Here is a 19,966-nt window from a genome sequence, read left to right on the forward strand (position 1 = left end):
GCCATATAGTGAAGGATTTGTGGCTGTGGTGGTTTGGCCTTCAGGGCTCCCTAGTCTTTGCCTGAGCAGACATGGCGTTTCTCCCTGACTGGCTGTTCACCCTATCCTCAGTCTCCTGTCACAACTTTAGCAGTGGGTTGATGTTTGCAATATAAGGTTTGAGCTACAGGAGCTGCTGAAAAGGTCCTCATCATGAGATTCACTATATATACAAATGTTTGTGGACACCCTTTCAAATGAGTGGATTTGGCTATTTCAGCCACATCTGTTGCTGACAGGTGTATAAAATTGAGCACACATGCAATCTCCATAGACAAACATTGGCAGTAGAATGGCCTTACTGAAGAGCTCTGGCTTTCAACATGGCACCATCATAGGATTCCACCTTTCCAACAAATCAGTTTGTCAAATTTTGCCCTGCTAGAGCTGCCCCGGTCAACTGTACGTGCTGTTATTGTGAAGTGGAAACGTCTAGGAGCAACAATGGCTCAGCCGCGAAGTGGTAGTCCTCACAAGCTCACAGAACAGGACTGCCGAGAGCTGAAGCGTCGGGTGCTGTAAAGCTTGCCTCCATTGGACTCTGGAGCAGTGGAAACTTGTCCTCTGGAGTGACGAATCACGCTTCCCCATCTGGCAGTCTGATGGACGTCGGTGTGTTCGAAGCGTTAATGCTACAGCATACAAAGACATTCTAGATTATTCTGTGCTTCCAACTTTGAGGCAACAGTTTGGCGAACGCCCTTTTCTGTTTGAGCATGACCATGCCCCCGTGCACAAAGTGAGGTCCATTCATAAATGGTTTTGTTGAAGTCGGTGTTGAAGAACTTGACTGGCCTGCACAGAGCCCTGACCTCAACCCCATCGAACACCTTCGGGATGAATTGGAACGCCGACTGCGAGCCAGGCCTAATCGCCCAACATCAGTACCCAACCTTAATAATGCTCTTTTGTTGAATGGAAGCAAGTCTCCGCAGCAATGTTCCAACATCTAGTGAAAAGACTTCCCAGAAGAGTGGAGGCTGTTATAGAAGCAAAGGGGACCAACTCTTTTGACACTCACAGTAAGCCTACTGCAAATATCATGGAGCCTTGGGATTATTATTGTGTATTCCCCTCTAAAACGATTTACTAACATTTTCAATTCAATGATTTGTCTTAACAGTATAAAACAAGAGTATAGAATCAGTAGCCTACTGTATGACTCTGCACTTTCGAGGAGGACACTTTAGACAGGCCAGGCAGCAGGAACTACCATTTGGCTGTAAGTGACAAGTTCATGATGGTGTTGAATGTTGCTCGTCCAATCACATTGTCATATCCATTTTCCAAACTAACTTCATTTGGTGCACTCTCCACTCATTGACCTGCAAGATTATGACAGTCTGTGTATTTGGTTATGACTCTGTAGGACTTTTGAAATCGGACAGTGCTAAAAGTGGTGGATTCAATTACAAGGTCATTTAATTAGGTTTCCCTAACGAGTTCAGTTCAGCCACAGAGCTTCTGGTCTGTGCTGTTGTCTCCTCACCAAAAGCATTACCCTGGACTCAGGGAGCCAAGACGCCTCGAGACTTTGTGTACTTAAAGAGTTCAAAATGGTCAAGGTTCACGTGTATTTCATTCACACCAACATGCGCGCGTGCACACATACACACACACACACACACACACACACACACACACACACACACACACACACACACACACACACACACACACACACACACACACACACACACACACACACACACATACACACACACACACACACACACACACACACACACACACACACACACACACACACCCCAACACACACACACCCCAACACACACACACCTTTCTTTAGCTGTCTTTTAGCAATCTTTTGACATGGGACTTTGCATAAAGCCAGGACCTCTTTAAAGATGTGGTGGATTATAACATTTGCATAGAGTGAATTTGAGTAGCTTGATTCCTCCTCCCCTCCATCGCAAGTTACCATGTAGATCCACAGCCTTCTTTAATACTAAATACTCAAATGAATTCTCAAATGAATTCAAAAATGTATTCTGACAAGATACATCAAGACACATACAGTAGCCTAATAATGATATTGGGCTTTAGGGAACCTAAACAATACATAAATTCAACCAAGCCGCTTATCAAATAGTAGACCAAATAGTAGATCTCTTGAAAAGGCTGTAGGCTGGTGTTGTTAAATCATAGTTTCTAAAATGTGCGTGAATAGAGGCCAGGGCTTCTACAATTGTAGCCAAATTTAGGGAACCAAAAACTCGTCAAGGTTGGAGTGGAGCTCATTTTGTTGATATTAATGTGTGCATAGGGAGTTCTACTCCATGAGCCTAGTGATTGACAACTCTATCAAGTAGGCAATGTGCAGTCCCTCCTACACCTCCCACTCTGACCTGTCATCGCCCATAATATGAGAATCTTCTGTGCCTCTGAAGCTTGTCAGTTTTTTTTCCAAACTTACCTGCTCAGACGGCAGACTGGCGTTTGATAGTCCGCCAACCATGACCCGCCAAGACACAGCGACCCCAACGGGAAGCCTGAGCGCACAGGGCCCCTCAAACACCGGTTACAACAACAACCCAGCGCCGGTACCTGTGATCACACAGACGAACTCAAGAGACAAATGGAGCAAAAAGATGGATTTTCTTTTATCAGTCATTGGCTTCGCGGTAGACTTAGGAAACGTTTGGAGATTTCCATACATTTGTTACCAAAATGGAGGCGGTAAGAGTTCAATTCCTTAATTATTTGCTTTCTATATTATTTGGCTAATTTATGACCTTACTTACATTTATGTGGTCTTATCTTTCTTAATATTAGATATGGCTGAATATCATTTTTTTTGTATTATTCTTTATATAGCATATGTTTGGATTAAGGATTCGATAACGATAGTGTCTCTCATGCGCGCAATTGGGAAGGCTATACCTCCTGCTGTCCATGGTGCTGAAATTAGCTTCACATGCTCGAGAGCCTGCAACCCACTACAATTAACTCACTGAAACACACTGAAGTAAAACATTTTAGTTAAGCATAAAATTAAATAAAGTATTGTACTATGTATAGCATAGGTTTTCCTGTTTATAACCTAGACTATTAGGAAAGTTCATCCGCCAAGATGAGTTCGAAAAGACAGCGTTCTATAATGGACTCGTTTAAATGTCCCAAACGAACGATGTCAGACGCGGTACTGAATGAGGCTACAAAACATAGGCCTGCCTCTAATCTGATCAGTATTATGGGAAATGGAAAGTGGAAGATGTCTAGCCTATCGAGATTATAGGCTATAAACGAATTAAAAAGTTTCTCAATATTATATTTGGTTGCATGAAAACTTGTTTTTGTTGTTGTTTGTATTACATCTTTAATTACCGTTGTGTTTGCACCTCACGTGTAGAAGGCTACCGTTTGCGGTATGACTAGAGGGAATATTTCACTTGTTACGGTAATTTTATGCACCTTACAGTGGCACAACTGCTTCTCTAAAAGCAGTTGTGTAGATTACGTAACTAAAAATATTTTAAAGTACTACTTAAGTCGTTTTTTGAGTATCTGTACTATACTTTACTAATGATATTTTTGACTACGTTTACTTTTACTTCACTACATTCCTGAAGAAAATAATATACTTTTCCTCCATATATTTTCCTTGACACCCAAAAGTAGTCATTACATTTTGAGTGCTTAGCAGGACAGGAAAATGGTCCAATTCACACACTTATCAAAAGAACATCCCTGGTCATCCCTACTGCCTCTGATCTGGCGGACTCACTAAACACACATGCTTCCTTTGTAAATGATGTTTGAATTTTGCAGTGTGCCTCTGGCTATCAGTACATTTAAAAAAAAAACAAGAAAATGGTGCCTTCTGGTTTGCTTAATATAAGGAATTTTAAATGATTTATACATTTACTTTTACTTTCGATACTTAAGTATATTTGGGCAATTACATGTACTTTTGATACTTAAGTATATTTAAAACCAAATACTTTCAGACTTTACACAAGTAGTATTTTACTGGATGGCTTTCACTTTTACTTGAGTCATTTTCTATTAAGGTATCTTTACTTCTACTCAAATATGACAATTGGGTACTTTTTCCACCACTGTCTAAAAGTAGGCAAGACCATGTATCCATTTGCATGTAACTTCTGTTCTGAAAAAATATTTGTTAACCAAATATGATTCTTGAAAGGGTTCTCCTATAGGGGCAGCCGAAGAACCCCTTTAGGTTCTAGATAGCATCTTTTTTTCTACGAGTGTACCAATCATTTGACAGATGATCTGATGAAGAAGCAAAGACTTTTCAAAACTTTGGATGATATGAATGTAATTAATGTCAATAATGTCGCCAAAACATTGAATACATAAATACACATACATTTGGGCAAAAAGTAGTCAAAGTTTATTTAAAGGGACAATCTGCAGTTGCTACATTCATTTTTGTACTTATATATTCATGTTATGTACCCATTAATTCTTGAAGAATAACTTATAAATGCCCCAGTTTTACCCCATCATAACCCAAAATATAAGCATGTGTTACTCCAATGTAAATGTAAATAAACACTATTTATCCTCAAAACGTGGTTAAAACTATAATTTTGATATCATGAATGGTCAGTCCTTGCATCCATAGCTGTGTTTATACATTTTAGAGTGGTTAGATGTCTCCACTTCTATCCCACAGCTTTTTGCCAAAACAGAGGCTGGGACTACACTTTGTTATCGTTTCAACTGCTGATTGCTTCGTTAAAGATAAACACTTAACTTAAAGCATCCAGGTATAATGTTTTATAACCTGTTTAAAACCCCCTTAAAGGGATGTCCGTGTCCCCATGAAAATCTGTCAGTTTAAGGAGAGATAATCCGCCGATGTCGCACTTCCGCATCTGCAGTGAAAGGTGGCAGATCAGACCATGAGACATCCCGAAAATCAGTCTTCTCACAAAATCGTCTGTAGCGTCCGAACGGTTTGGCCAAACACTTTAACCCCAGTATGGAAAGATGAGACTCTCAGGGACGCGATGTTGTTCTCCTTTTATTTTTGCCCTAGGACGCCCACAGGCCTCACAAGACTCATCTGAAGGTTCCCCGGTACCAGTTGAAAAAATGAATTGAAGTATATATGTAGGCTGTTTCGAGCCAAACATAAGGGGTTTAATCTTTCCAGATTAAGATCTTTCCAGACCTTTCTTATATCTCTCAGATATAGGACAGACACTTCCTTTCAAATGTTTTTGTGGGGACCATCTGTTGTTCCGTGTATGGGTTAATAGCAGTAAGGCCAAATAAAAATGTTTATTATGAGTTGATAATACTGTATGAGCCTTTTAATGTGTTATAGCAAGGCTTATAAATAATATGTTCTGTCTCTCTATGCATAGCATTTCAACTGTCTTAAACTGGCTGTTATTTAGTCCAGATCATTATGAAATGGTTACAATACATTATAAATGGGTCACACATGACTTAAAAGTCTTACATGCATTATTACTGCATGTCTTACAATGCATTACAACTTCATCATAATGCATGAAATGGATTCTATAAGTAACGTGTTACCAGATTTCCGTACATATTAAACTACTAAGTAGTAAAAGTAACAATTTGTCACGTGACTGTCCTTCCTAATACATCTCACATCTTGCACGTCTGACACTTGTACAGTGGCAATAGCCTGGGGACGAGGTTAGGCCTGCATCTTCATCAACACAATGTGATCTCCATATAGTCATGAGTCCGACCTGTGATTTTCCCTCTTTACATCTCTGGACAGGGGCTTTCCTCATCCCCTACATTGTCATGGCCATCTTTGGAGGTGTGCCACTATTTTACATGGAACTGGCCCTGGGACAGTTCCACAGAACTGGCGCCATATCCATATGGAAACACATATGCCCCATCTTCAAAGGTAGGACGAGCATCATTTACAAAACAACCCACCTCACATCTCACTGACCCCACACCAGTGCACTTCTTTACATTACTTGCAGACTACACATCTTTTTCTCACGTACACGTGGCACTTGCTGTTGACAATTCAACAGTTTATTGATAAGAACAAGGTAACTATGGAATCATTTGGAAAGTGGGTCAATTGAAAGGTAAAGTACTGTACAGTCCTCAGTATATGAAACTTACACTATAGGCCTATAACTACATGGTAATTGGTCATTTCAAAATGGCATCATGTTGCATAGAGGCACAGGTCTCTAATCTCTCATCTCACTGATCCATCTGTCCATGGTTTCAGGCATTGGGTATGCGATCTGTGTCATCGCGCTGTACGTCTCCTTCTACTACAACACCATCATCGCCTGGGCACTTTTCTACTTCTACTCGTCCTTCGCCAGCGTCCTGCCCTGGACTAACTGTGACAACGCCTGGAACACTGAAAACTGCACCAACTACTTCCTGAAAGACAATGTGACCTGGAACAACTACTCCAGGTCACCTGCTGAGGAATTTTACACGTAAGTCCATGTAAGTGGCGGACAGCACAGGGAATACGTTACCGTGACCTTGAATAGCCACGTCAATTGTTTGACATCATCGTTTCATCTCATTCAAATGTTTCAAAAGACATTTTCATTGTATTCTCATTTAAATGTTTCAATTAAACACTTGCTCACAAGTGCTGAAACATGCTGTGATTATGTAAAGCTGATAGACAACAAGAAATGGTGCTCTATCAAAACAGAAAGAGTTTAATGGCTCGCTTCATATATAGCCCTGAAAATCGATCTATATCGAGCCACAAGGCACCATTAGTTTTAGCAATGTAGGTAAGCCTACGGGTAAAGGTAAGTAAAATGCAAACACAGTACTAATGTATTTTTCCTATACAGGAGGAATGTTCTGGAGATCCACAAGTCCGATGGGCTGCGTAACGTGGGGGGTGTTCGCTGGCAGCTGATGCTCTGCCTCTTTCTCATCTTCACTATCGTTTACTTCAGTCTCTGGAAGGGAGTGAAGACATCAGGGAAGGTAGCATGTCTCAGCCACTCTTCCAGGAAACCGCATCAGTGTGTGGGGATCATTTCCGGATCATTGTTGTACATTGTGGAAAAACGGCTGTGGTTTGTACCGTTCCGGGTCAACCGACCCCAAGGCTAACGCACTAGCCACAGAGAAATGTTTCAGTTGGTGATATTCACAATGGGCTTATCAAGTACTAGGGTCATTACAATGCAACGTCCAGTGTGATTTACTTGTCTATAATCTCCATTTATCTTCCCTTCTCATCTCTCTCTCTCTCTCTCTCTCTCTCTCTCTCTCTCTCTCTCTCTGCTGCTTTGCCCTCCCCGTGCCAGGTAGTGTGGGTGACGGCCACCTTGCCCTATGTGGTGCTCTTCATCCTGTTGATCCGTGGTGCCACCCTACCAGGTGCATGGAAGGGAGTGGTCTTCTACCTAAAGCCAAAATGGGAGAAACTCTTCGAGACCAGTGTGAGTTATAGAGAAGAAACACAGAACACTTGTCCATTATCACATCAATTCCATATGATCATCTGTTTGGAGTGGGAAACACTAAAATAGGGTGAGGAATTTCGCAGTGTTGTCAGATTTTTTTGGTACCGCTTCAAATGACAATTTGTTTATAATGTTGTTATTTGTATGTACAGATGCAGTCATTTTTTTCTGCGTGTGTCACAGCATAGCATTTTGCACTCTCCTGTGTCAAAATTGGTGAAAGAAAGGCAGTGCACAGCAGTGATCCAACACAGTCAATCCTATACAAAATAATGTAATGTCCCTGGTGATGAAGAGGATGTGGCATCTGTTATTTCAATTTGACCTTTCGCTAAGCCCCGCCCCATAATTTTCCACAACCAATCGCAGTGGATAACGACTGTCAAATCCGACACCTCAGACAAGCTCACGATTAAATGGCATGAAAGCCAGTGAGAGATATGGAGTTTTCTTCAAAAAAATTAATGTTTAAATGGCTAAATAATTTAACAGTGCACCAGAAGTACTTGCTACTGTGATTCCTGAAATGCAGAGCCTGTTGGAGTATTTTTAGAATGCGAAATTATACTTTTGTTACATTGTTTGCTTGCTCAGCTGGTTAGCTAACTCTATCTCATTGACCACCAAACATTGCAAACACTAGCTAGCCACTTAATATAACTTCTGGGAGGTTACTGTATACGGACACGCCGCTGAGAGTTGAGTGTGGAGACGAATGGATTCGGTTCAGTCAGTTATCCTGATGAGCCCTTCCCAGCTAGTTTATGCTGGCTAGCTGGCAACAACGGCAGTATGGCGCTAGTTAAAACTTGTAAAAGAAAGTTGTGTTTATTTCGAGAAATAACTTGTAGTATTGGTCACTGTCTCCAATTTGTTTCATCCAACATCATTTTATTCAGAGTGGAACAGCAGCCTACAAGAGCTGACTCCAATAATCACCTAATCATGATCTTCAGTTTAGAGTGCAATTTGATTAATCAGCTGTGTTTGCTAGAGATGGAGAAGAAGTGTGACACCAATCAGGCCCTGGAGGATTGGAGTTGCCCCGCCCTGTGCTAGATAGTGTAGCCTGTATCAGGCCAGTGTGACAGCTAAATCACATTTATTGTAGTGATTTTCACCGAAAATTTACAACTACGGCATTAACATCTAATGTTAGATTTTTGTGCAAAATAAAAAAAATACTATTACTCCGATAAAAATGGAATGATTCTGAACACTTCCAAGTCCCAACTTTGGCAGAGAAGTTTCAAATTCTCTCTGAAGTTTGGGAAGCTGGGAAGGGCTCAACAGGACGACTGACTGAACTGAATCCGTTTGTCTCCACTCGACTCTCACTGCCTGACTAATGTCATCAATTTGGGCACAAGGCGTGTCTCTTGCTTGTTTTCTCAGAATGTATGTTAACTAGCTAAGTTAGCAATGTTATGAATACATATTTTGCCGACATCAGGATATGATTTCAGAGCAAGAGTTATCTCCAAAAGTGGATATAGCTCTCACTGTCAGACTGCATGCTGGCAGTGAATTCAGAGCCATTTAGCGGCTAGCCACACTATAAACATCATTTTACCAGGTTACTGTGAAGCAATTGCAATGACAGTCCACCACGACATACCTAAGAGTTTACTGATTAGCAAGGGGTATTATGTGTTTCATTTAATTGTGTATTAGAAACACAGATCGTTGTGAAGGGATTTCACCAGTGGTTGAATGGGGAATTGGTCTTCCTGAGAAAATGTTGTCCGAGGTTGAATAATGCATCTGTACACTGGTGTTCTGGTTATGGGGAGGTATTTTTTCTGGTGGCTATAAAGCTGTTCAAACTACATGACCATGACACCAAAAAATATGTCAGCCTGATGTCATTGCAACCAGTATATTGAGGAACAGTCTGAGTCTACCTCTACCATAACATAGAAGGTGTTAAAAGATGCCTGAGTGGAGTCCCCACATCTGTTTTTCAGGGGAAACGGAAGTTAGGTTGAAAAAACTGAATCCCTGAAAACTGTAAACATACACTTTCTGCCAGCCTGTGGAAAGTTCCTCTACCATAGTGTCCTTTAACTTTGCTTTCTTGCGTTCTACTCTTTGACGGTACAGTGCTGTGTTGTTGGCTCAGTATGAGTGAGCGCTTTGGTTCAAGGGAATATGGATGAGATGAGATGCATAAATAAGCCACGTGATAATGAGATGCGTAGTTGGTTTAGATTTTTTTCCATTAACAAAGCCCCCCCCACCCCCCCACCCCACCCATTCTCTCTCACGCACGCACACATGCACTCTCTCTCTCTCTTTCGTCCTCCTTCTCCCTTTACAAGTGCGTGCTTCTCTTCAGATCTCTCTCAGTACAGCTGTGAAATAGGATTCGTATGAGGCTATCATTTAGCAGAAATATCATTGGACACGACAGGTCACAGTAATCCATTGGAAAATATGACCATTTTGGCTATTCAATGAACACCCTATAATTTGTGCTTACGCTGCACGGATAATGCATTATGATGTGCAATGCATTGCAAAATTTGACATCAGCATGAATGACCCCTTTATAATGTCTTATTATCCTGACAAAAGAGCCAAATGTGTGTAGACATTATAAAGGCACATGGAAATAGCTAGAAAGGTACATTTCCCAAAGAAAATGTGTGTGCTTGCTAGCTTGTCTTGAAATACTTATGGTTGATAGGACAGGATAGTCTGAACCTGTAAAAGTTGGTTTGGTGTCTCTAGCTTGAACGGTTCAAGAGTTACTATTACTGCTGGTGGGTTATTTTATGCAAATGTTGGCTCATTTAAATTGTTATCATTTATAACGTTTGAAAATGTTAAAGTTGTTTTAATGTTTGCAGCTGAAATGATTTAAGAACAGTAGCGTGTATAATGTCTACCACAATGCTCTTATGGTTGTCATTGAATCCATTAAGTGGTATGCTAATTTGTGCTAACTCATATGATTATAATGTATACATGTTTAAGAGAATTTGAATTCAGGAGAGCCTGAATGTTAAAGTTGGTGCTGTAGCTTTTTAGGCCAAGGAGCAGGACCATTTTGAATGTCTAGGTACCTCTGTATTCCAATGGTTGTCGTTTAAACTCATGTTCATTTATGCACATTTTAAATGGTTATAGTTCAAAAAGTATAAATAGTATCACAAACCTGTATGCAAGCAAAATATTTTGAGTCAGTCTGCACATTTCAGCATTGGTTTGGAATTGATAGCTTAAACGGTTCAAGAGAAGTACCACAGACAAATGTTCCCCAGAATTCAGTTTGGTGGTACAGTAACCAAACATTTTTGGAAACCACTTGTTTATACGGTTACAGAGTTGCGGTGTTTGCTCTAATATGCACATTTAAGGAAATGTAAACTGATTAAGTTATGGAAGAATGAAAGAATGCTTGAATCTATGAAGTGTTTACGTCATGCTAAAGTTGGTTTGGAGCTTCTAGATTGAATTGTTAGAAAGCAGTGGCACTGTGAAAATCTACCTCTCATGGTAGCCATTGAGGCTAATGTAAACATTGCCCACTTGAAATCAAAGTTGATTTGTCACGTGCGCCCAATAGACCTTACAGTGAAATGCTTACTTACAGGCTCTAACCAATGGTGCGGGAAAAAAAGAGAAGGTATGTGTGTGTGTGTGTGTGTGTGTGTGTTTAGGTAAGTAAAGAAATAAAACAACAGTAAAAATACATTTGAAAATAAGAGTAGCAGGGCTACAGACACCGGTTAGTAAGGCTGATTGAGGTAGTATGTACATGTAGGTATGGTTAAAGTGACTATGCATATATGATGAACAGAGAGTAGCAGAAGCGTAACAAGAGGGGCTGTCGGGTGGTGGGACACAATGCAGATAGCCCGGTTAGCCAATGTGCGGGAGCACTGGTTGGTCGGGCCAATTTAGGTAGTATGTACATGAAATTGTTATAGTTAAAAAAGTATACATAGTATAAAAAATCTGAATGCAAACAATCTAAGTAGGGTCAGTCGGAACATCCCAACGTTGGTTTGGTGTTGATAGCTTAAAAACTGAAATAAAGGGATGTCAGTTTTTTAAAGTTGTTTAAATTCAAGTTTACGGCAATGACTTACATTGAGTTTTATGCAAATATGGTTGTAGTACAAAAACTATAAATAGTATAAAAAATATTTTCTCAAGCAACCTGAAGATGGTCTGTCTGCAAATTCTAAAGTTGTTTAGTGTTAATAACTTATGTGGTTTAAGTGCTAGAGTGAGTGGAAAAAAAGTTATGAGTATGTAAGAAATCTAGAGTGGTCTTGCCTTCAGCAAGCACGCTAACTAGTAATACATTATTACATGTGCAGACTTTAATTTCAAGTGTTACCTGTCACTTATTATATGCATTTGTATCAAACAAGAAACACTGTGCACAGATATGATATGATAGGATTTGGATGCTTGGAGGGAATCAGCAGTCCAACAGAGATATTTGAACATAAGAAATGAATTAGCATTACATCTAAAGCTCCGCAATAGCAGAGGATTGTGAAAGCTAGACAGACACACTGGCTGGGTGACAGACAGGAACAGTTAGGCTTCAGTAGCTTGACACAGGTCTTTAAACTGTTGAGATATACAGGGATGCTGTACAAGTCAAAGCACTGAATCTGATATTCTGAGATTGCAGGTAAATCCCTCAGGTTCGGTCATTTGTGTGTAATTCATATCCATGTATTTTTGTAGGTGTGGGTAGACGCTGCGGCTCAGATCTTCTTCTCCTTGGGGCCAGGCTTTGGGGTGCTCCTTGCCCTCTCCAGCTACAACCCGTTCACAAACAACTGTTATCGGTAAGAGCTGATACTAAAACTCCCTTAAATAATAATAAATTTACACTGAGTGTACAAAACATGACATACACTTTCCATGGCATAGACTGATCAGGTGAATCCGGGTGAACGCTGTAATCCCTTTTTGATGTCACCTGTTAAATCCCCTTCGATCATTGTACTGGAAGGGGACGAGACAGGTTAAAGAAGGATAATTTTTTTTTTTTAACCTGTCAACCATATCGATCACTTCCAAACAAGTAAAAAGTTCAAACTAGAATAACTCAGAGGAGGTACGTGTGTCCAGGATGGAAGAGGAGGCTGCTCCTCCTGAATGTCCCCTACACCAGTGGATCTCTACGGTAGCGCTTCCAATCACTCTCAAAAAATACCGTCAGGCATTGATATCCGGTGATAAAAACATGCGTCTCTGGCAACCCATAACTATGGCCCTCACTTTTACTCGCATCAGCCCTGTGTCGTCGAGGAGGAGGAAACGCCGGCCAATCAAGGGGATTTATTTAGGATGTGTTGAATAGATGAGCTCAAACGGATGTCCAACAGCAACTCTTTAAGACAATGTAATTACAATTATGAGAAGGGAGTGGTGAATCCAGCGTGGTGGGAGATGAAAGGATCACGGGGGCTCTCCTGAAGAAATTGAATTGTGTGCTCCCTGTGAGACGGCTGTCACGTGCGTGGTTAATGTCATTGGTACAGTATCAGTGACACACGTGAGGAAACAGTGGCACTGAATGGACTTACTCTTGCTGACAGGGTTATCCTAATTAAACAAAGTGAATGCCCACGACATATAAATAGAAATGGCATTTAGATGACTGTATATCTCAATGGTCCACTCACTGTTTGTGTTTGCTTGCTAGCAAGTGAGCTCGGTCAACGAAAATGTCTTACAAAGGTGATCCATGTTGGGGACAGTTGCTCCATTTACAAAATCCAGATGTAACCACTGTTCCCAACCAAACCAGAGAAAGATATATACGAATGAATTACAATACTTGAGATGATCAGACAGGCACCGTGTTTGTCTCTATGTTGTGATGCCGTAGTGACGCCATAGTGACCAGCCTGGTGAACTGCCTGACCAGCTTCATGTCTGGTTTTGTGATCTTCACTGTGCTGGGGTACATGGCAGAGAAGAGAAATGTGAATGTGGAGGATGTAGCCAGAGACAAGGGTCAGTGGCCAAAACTCTTCTAGATAAATGTTTTTTTTCCCGAATACCTGTTTTAAGTGTATTTGTCTGTTTTATTAAGTAACTGCCTGAACATGTTCAACAGGAATGTATTTCTATATCTAGTGCAACAGTAGGAAATTGTAGCCTTTAGATTGTTATCAAAATGGGATTTACCCCCGAACACCTCATCCCCAGGTCCAAGCCTACTCTTCATCACCTATCCAGAGGCCATAGCCAACATGACAGGGTCAACATTCTTCGCCATCATCTTCTTCGTGATGATGATCACGCTTGGGCTCGACAGCACGGTATGACTGAACTTGGGTTGAAGTGTCTCATCAAAAGAAGGAGACTTGCCTATAACTTGGATGTATCAGATTATCTCTGAACTAAGTGATGTCCTTAGGTCATATGTAATCACACTCATTGACATGGCCCTCTCTCGTCTCTGTCTCAGTTTGGAGGACTGGAGGCTATCATTACTGCTGTGATGGATGAATACCCTGGTTACCTGGCGAACAGACGGGAGCTGTTTGTACTGGGCTTGGTTGTTGTGTGCTTTTTGGGCTCCCTCAGCACCCTTACCAATGTAGGTAACATGTAAATAAGAATGTAGCACTTTGAAGACACAAACTTTTCAACAGTAAACAAAAAAGGGCACATGAGGGATCTGGAAGCTCCTGATGCAACAGTAGTCATAATAAGATGGCACAGGATTAATCAAATAATTAAGTTTGAATAGAAACAAACGCTAAATTAACAATCTATATTAGTTTGATCAACCTGTCCAGAAGGAACCTTTCACCACATAAGTGACAGGCATGTGTTTCTCTCAGGGCGGGGCCTATGTGGTGAAACTGCTGGAGGAGTTTGGGGTGGGTTCCTCCATCATTGCAGTTGGTTTTCTTGAGGCCATCGCCGTTTCCTGGTTCTATGGTAAGAATGGTGATTTAATGGTGATGCTACATCTCACGCTTCCTATACTCCCAGTAGTCTTGCATGAGACAGAAATCATCATTTATTTTTTCTTGTAGTATGCATCCTACAGACTCCTAAATTATATTGACAAAAATACTTTTTTTCGGGTTTCACATGACAAGAAACTGTTTTAATAGTTCTTATCATAGTGTTGTTGAATGCTCTCTTTTCAATTTGTATTGCTTCCAGGTATCACGAGATTCAGCAATGACATTAAATCCATGTTAGGCTATTCTCCTGGATTATTCTGGAAGGTGTGCTGGGTGGCCATCAGTCCTGCATTTCTAGCGGTAAGCAGAGCCGGAGGGGAAACCAACCAATAAGATTTGAAATGACGGAATATATTGTCGAATCCACCTAACAGTAAGCTTTGTTATCATACCCTCATTCTGGACAATTAAAACTGATTTAACAGTGTTCGTCATCCACTAGTTCACAAATCTGACGCAAATCAGGTGACTCAATCTGATTGGCCTACAGCACCCTGTCACGGAGTTTCTGTAACGTATACGCTAGGAGTCAGGAAGCAGGTGCGGAAGGTGAGTTTAGTAATGAGAGTAAGCAGATAAACAAAACAGGAGAACCGTACAGAACGCGAACAGAACCAATAGTGCCTGAAGACTGGGGCTACTTGAGGGCTAAACAAAGGGTACGTAACCAAGGTAATGATGAAGTCCAGGTGTGCATAACGATGGGGAGCAGGTGTGTGTAATGATAGTTGCCACAGTTTTTTGTAAACCTCTCGTATATCTCAAACTTCTAATCCTCCTCATTGGCCCTTTCTGGTAACGGCAGGTTAAATGACATGGGTGGATGTTCAGTGTAGGATCAGATGTGCTAACATTTCATTGGGACTTTGCTAGAGATTGTATGGTAATATTTTGCTTAAAGCCTGCAGGTATAATGCTTTGTACCTGGTAATAAGCATGTATCATCCTTTATAGTGGCTTAATATACAGTTTGTAAAATGCCACTTGTCTCTAAGTTTCAATATTTCAACTGACTCAAAATGGCTGTTATTTAATCAGGCTCATTGTGATATGATTATAAGACATTGTAAGAGGGTCGTGAAGGTTCATGACAAGTATTACAATGTATTATAATAACAACACCGTAATGCATTAGACGTGCAGACTTTAAGTGAAGTGTTTTCCAACCATTTTTTCCCCCCAGCATAGAACCCTCCTCCGCCTTCAATTCTTCAGTCTGCAAGTAAAGGACACCCAGCTCCCTCCAGCCTCATTGTCTCATCCTTTTTTCCCCCCTCAGCATAGAACCCTCCTCCGCCTTCAATTCTTCAGTCTGGAAGTAAAGGACACCCAGCTCCCTCCAGCCTCAATGTCTCATCCTTTTTTCCCCCTCAGCATAGAACCCTCCTCCGCCTTCAATTCTTCAGTCTGCAAGTAAAGGACACCCAGCTCCCTCCAGCCTCATTGTCTCATCCTTTTTTCCCCCCCAGCATAGAACCCTCCTCCGCCTTCAATTCTTCAGTCTGCAAGTAAAGGACACCCAGCTCCCTCCAGCCTCATTGTCTCATCCTTTTTTCCCCCCCAGCATAGAACCCTCCTCCACCTTCAATTCTTCAGTCTGGAAGTAAAGGACACCCAGCTCCCTCCAGCCTCATTGTCTCATCCTTTTTTCCCCCCAGCATAGAACCCTCCTCCACCTTCAATTCTTCAGTCTGGAAGTAAAGGACACCCAGCTCCCTCCAGCCTCAATGTCTCATCCTTTTTTTCCTCCTCCTGTTCATATTCCACAATCCTAAATGTCAACTTTATTCACCTGCATAACGTAATATCCCTGCCTCCCCTTTGCATACGTCTCCTTTAATCTCTCTTAGCCTCCCGCTGCTGAAAGAGCTGACATTTTCCCCCCAAGCTAACTTCTTTATTATCCCTCCTTTTATTGTACGGGCTAAATAGTTTCTGCTCTCATCTCCCTCGTCGGTCTGTGATAATCTCGTGAAAATAAAGATATACCTTTTTATGTATTGAAATGGCTTTTCTGCTTTTGTCGTTGTTGTTGAGGCACACAGACGTCTAAATGTCATTGTCACATATGCTAAATCTAATTGAGAAAAATAGGAGCATGACCTTTGAGACTTGTCTCTCTCCTTTCACAGTATATAATAGTGAGCTCCCTGCTTAAGCCACCCCCCCTCCAACTCTTTGACTACAAGTACCCAGACTGGAGCATCACGGTGGGCTACGTCATCGGGGCCTCCTCCTTCATGTGGATCCCTATCTATATGGTCTACAAGCTGGTGTGGACCCCCGGATCACTGAAACAGGTCTGATGGACTCATGTACTGTGTTGACTATTGACAAGAAATGGATGTGTAGTGTGTGGTCAGTGTGACTTATTGTCCTAAAAAAGAAGCACATAGTTAATATATTTCAATATGTGATGAGTGTATGGCAAATGGTTGAATTAATCACACACACGTGTTGTTATCTCTTGTTACTCCATCCCTGGTCTCTATCTGTTTTTGTTCCCAGCGCCTAGCCGTGTGTCTGAGACCTGAGAGGACCATCATGCCAGAGATCCACACAGACTCCCTCAACATGAGTCCTGTTCCATAGAAGCACCTACGTTGCCAAGAACCCAGCCAGGCACATAACGTTCTACCAATAGGCTCCTGAATGAGAACCAACTCAGCAGATACAGATCAATCACGGATTGTTCAACAATTTATTTTTTTGCTCAGTAAGTACAATAAACACAAATTGTCTGCAAGAGGGGACTTTAATGTAAAGAGAAAACATTTCATATGAATTAATATTCAGTGTGAATGCGTCCTTCAAATACTGTCAGTATACAGTTTATTTTGGACAGAAAAATGTAGGTCTGATCACAAGACAGACTTCTACAGCTATTAAGATAAGGCTGTAAGGCACTTCTCACCAATTACTTGTTTATTTATTTAACCTGGCAAGTCAGTTAAGAACAAATTCTTATTTACAATGACAGCCTACCAGGGAACAGTGGGTTAACTGCCATGTTCAGGGGCAGAACAACAGATTTATTTTTTTCTCAGCTCTGGGATTTGATCCAGCAACCTTTCGGTTAGTGGCCCAATGCTCTCACCACTAGGTTACCTGCCACCCTTACTTCTTTCTGCTACATTATTAACAGTTAAAAAACATGACCCAGTCACATTAAATTACCCTTGCATGTTTTATTTTTATGATGTACCCTTTTAAGAAACCACAGTGACAATCAGCTTTGGAAATTGTCTCATTACAATCCCAAAACTTTACATGCAGTGGAGATTTTTAAAGAAAAGTATCTTGTGTGTTGAAGATAAGATCAATAACCAGAAACCCCTTTATTAATAACTGGGCTTCATACAAAGTATAGCAGATCATGTCATTTGTTCTGTGTGATAAGTAACAATTTACACTGTGTGGCTGACGAATGGTTGATGTCTTAAAGGGTGTTTTTTTTTAAACAGATTTTAACTGACAATAGTTCCTCACCAACATGCAAGTTAAAAGGATTTACCTCAAAGAATGCAGTTAGCGGATGAGACCAAATACGCTGCTAAAAGTCTTTCCTTTTAGGTTATGCTTTATTTCATAGTCCGCTATTTACCTGTCATTTTCTTGGAAATGAAGGTAAAATGGTAATTACATAATTATTGTTACGTAATTGGTATCCTGGGTGTTTACCAATTGTTTTTGAACCAGTTGGTACCAATTATTTAGATATACACTAGATGTCTAATTGTGGGCGCTGTGTTGAAGCCAATGTGCCTCCATCTTGGCACTCCACCACCGTTGAGAAAATAATATTCTAAAAGCTATGGAAATGCATTTCCTAATGTCTACATTCGTTTTTGCAACATTTATTCTATTACCCACCTTAATGCATTCTTTTAAATTATATTATGTGAGCTAAACATAACGTTTAAAAAAAATCATACATTTCCCCGAAAGTATCATTTTTAGTTACTGTCCCCACTACAACAAAAAATACATAAATTCATGTAATTTTGTCAGATAAACATTTAATTGAAATACTGTAGAATTCCATTCATTCCTATGGAGGACTGCTCCTACTGTGGAGTACCAATATGGCCGACCGGTGGCTTCAAAGCCTCTCAATGGCCAATACATAGCGTCAGCAATCCAGGGTTTATATACATTATTGGTTGGTTCCCATTTTTAGCAGTTTCTTGGTATATTCCAATTACAATGGGACTACAAAATAAACTGCTAACTTATTTTCTCCTAAGTGTTTGTTGTTGGGATAAACAACTTCCAGGGGTGTATTCTGCCTTAAATCTGCCTAAATATTGTAGCTACGTCAAAGCATTATAAACTCTGTATTGTTATTATGCCTCTCCAGACAAACAAAAAACAAGGTTTTATTTTCTCGATGTGATAAGACTCTTTGAACTGTTACTCAATCCCTAATCAAAGCCTATCAGGGATTGTAACACGTTTCCATTTACTCTCAACTTTTGTTTCACTTACCTCCAGAGAATAATTTGACGAGTCGTTTTAAATAAGCTATATAATATTGGGAATGTTTTGTGATTTCAGTCTTACCTTTCTAAGTAACAAAAAAGGAAGCAGGTCCCTGTATTTGTAGGATGTGACGGCAACTTTCTCGTATACATGTAATGAGAAGTTTAAAAAGATACTGAATATATAAACGTGTGTATTACACCCTTATGTCTTTGTCCTTCTTGAGCTAACTATTCATTTTTAGAACAAAAAAAAACATCTTAACGTGCCACATTTCAACTAACCATATTTGCCACTGAATTGATTGCTTGCTGCTGTTCAACTTGACTGAAACAGTAAATGTAAAGAAACGTGCAGAGCCAAACGTGTGCCCGAAGCAGGGATGTCCATTACTGATAGCTGCCCCTCTCATGTCATTGTGGTAGCTGTCGCTGTAGACCTCAATGCGAGATTCTAATTAACAGCCTGATTTGCAATATCCAGAAACGATCAAAATGCAAGGTAATAGAACCGCTTCAAATGGTTTTAATGAAATGTTTTATTAAACAGAACCCCCCCCCCCCACACACACACACACACACACAACCCATAGTCCCCCACACACAACCCTGCTAAGCAAGGCTTGATCACGTCAAGGACCTCTGGTATGAGAAGAAGAGAATATCAATGGGATTAGACAATTGCTCATTTGGGTATTTCTACAGAGGGAAGCTGAGTGACACACATCAAAGCTCCTTTGTGTGGGCCATTGCGGTAGAGTTGTCTCTCAAACAGAACTGCAGAGGAGACACATGAAAGGAGCGCTGGCTCAATGGCTGCTCTTTTACCATCAGAAATGAACAGCTCGGCAAACTTCACTGTGCGATGAAGAAACACCAGAGAAATGTAAGGGCCACACTGTAACCAGAGGATCTACACAGCTTGACACAATGTCAGACTAAAATCAGACACACAAGGAGCATACTTTGTCTCTTGTCATTTTAAGATCAGGGAAATCACTCTTGAGATCTGAACTAGCAACCAGCCTCTCCAACC

The 19,966-nt window shown here is 40.8% G+C and overlaps 1 protein-coding gene across 1 annotated transcript; it reads left to right on the forward strand.

The window, feature by feature from the left end:
- The first annotated feature begins 2,487 nt into the window (after positions 1-2,487).
- On the forward strand, positions 2,488-19,138 carry slc6a4b (solute carrier family 6 member 4b). The gene is made up of 13 exons (XM_020488713.2): positions 2,488-2,739; positions 5,795-5,929; positions 6,272-6,491; positions 6,867-7,005; positions 7,332-7,466; positions 12,201-12,304; positions 13,354-13,481; positions 13,677-13,789; positions 13,939-14,070; positions 14,318-14,417; positions 14,649-14,749; positions 16,582-16,749; positions 16,958-19,138. The coding sequence occupies exons 1-13, from the start codon at positions 2,517-2,519 to the stop codon at positions 17,039-17,041; spliced, it is 1,782 nt and encodes a 593-aa protein (XP_020344302.1). The 5' UTR covers positions 2,488-2,516; the 3' UTR covers positions 17,042-19,138.
- Positions 19,139-19,966: the final 828 nt, after the last annotated feature.

This window comes from Oncorhynchus kisutch, linkage group LG8 (genome assembly GCF_002021735.2).
Source record: "Oncorhynchus kisutch isolate 150728-3 linkage group LG8, Okis_V2, whole genome shotgun sequence".
NCBI classification, from domain to species: domain Eukaryota; kingdom Metazoa; phylum Chordata; class Actinopteri; order Salmoniformes; family Salmonidae; genus Oncorhynchus; species Oncorhynchus kisutch.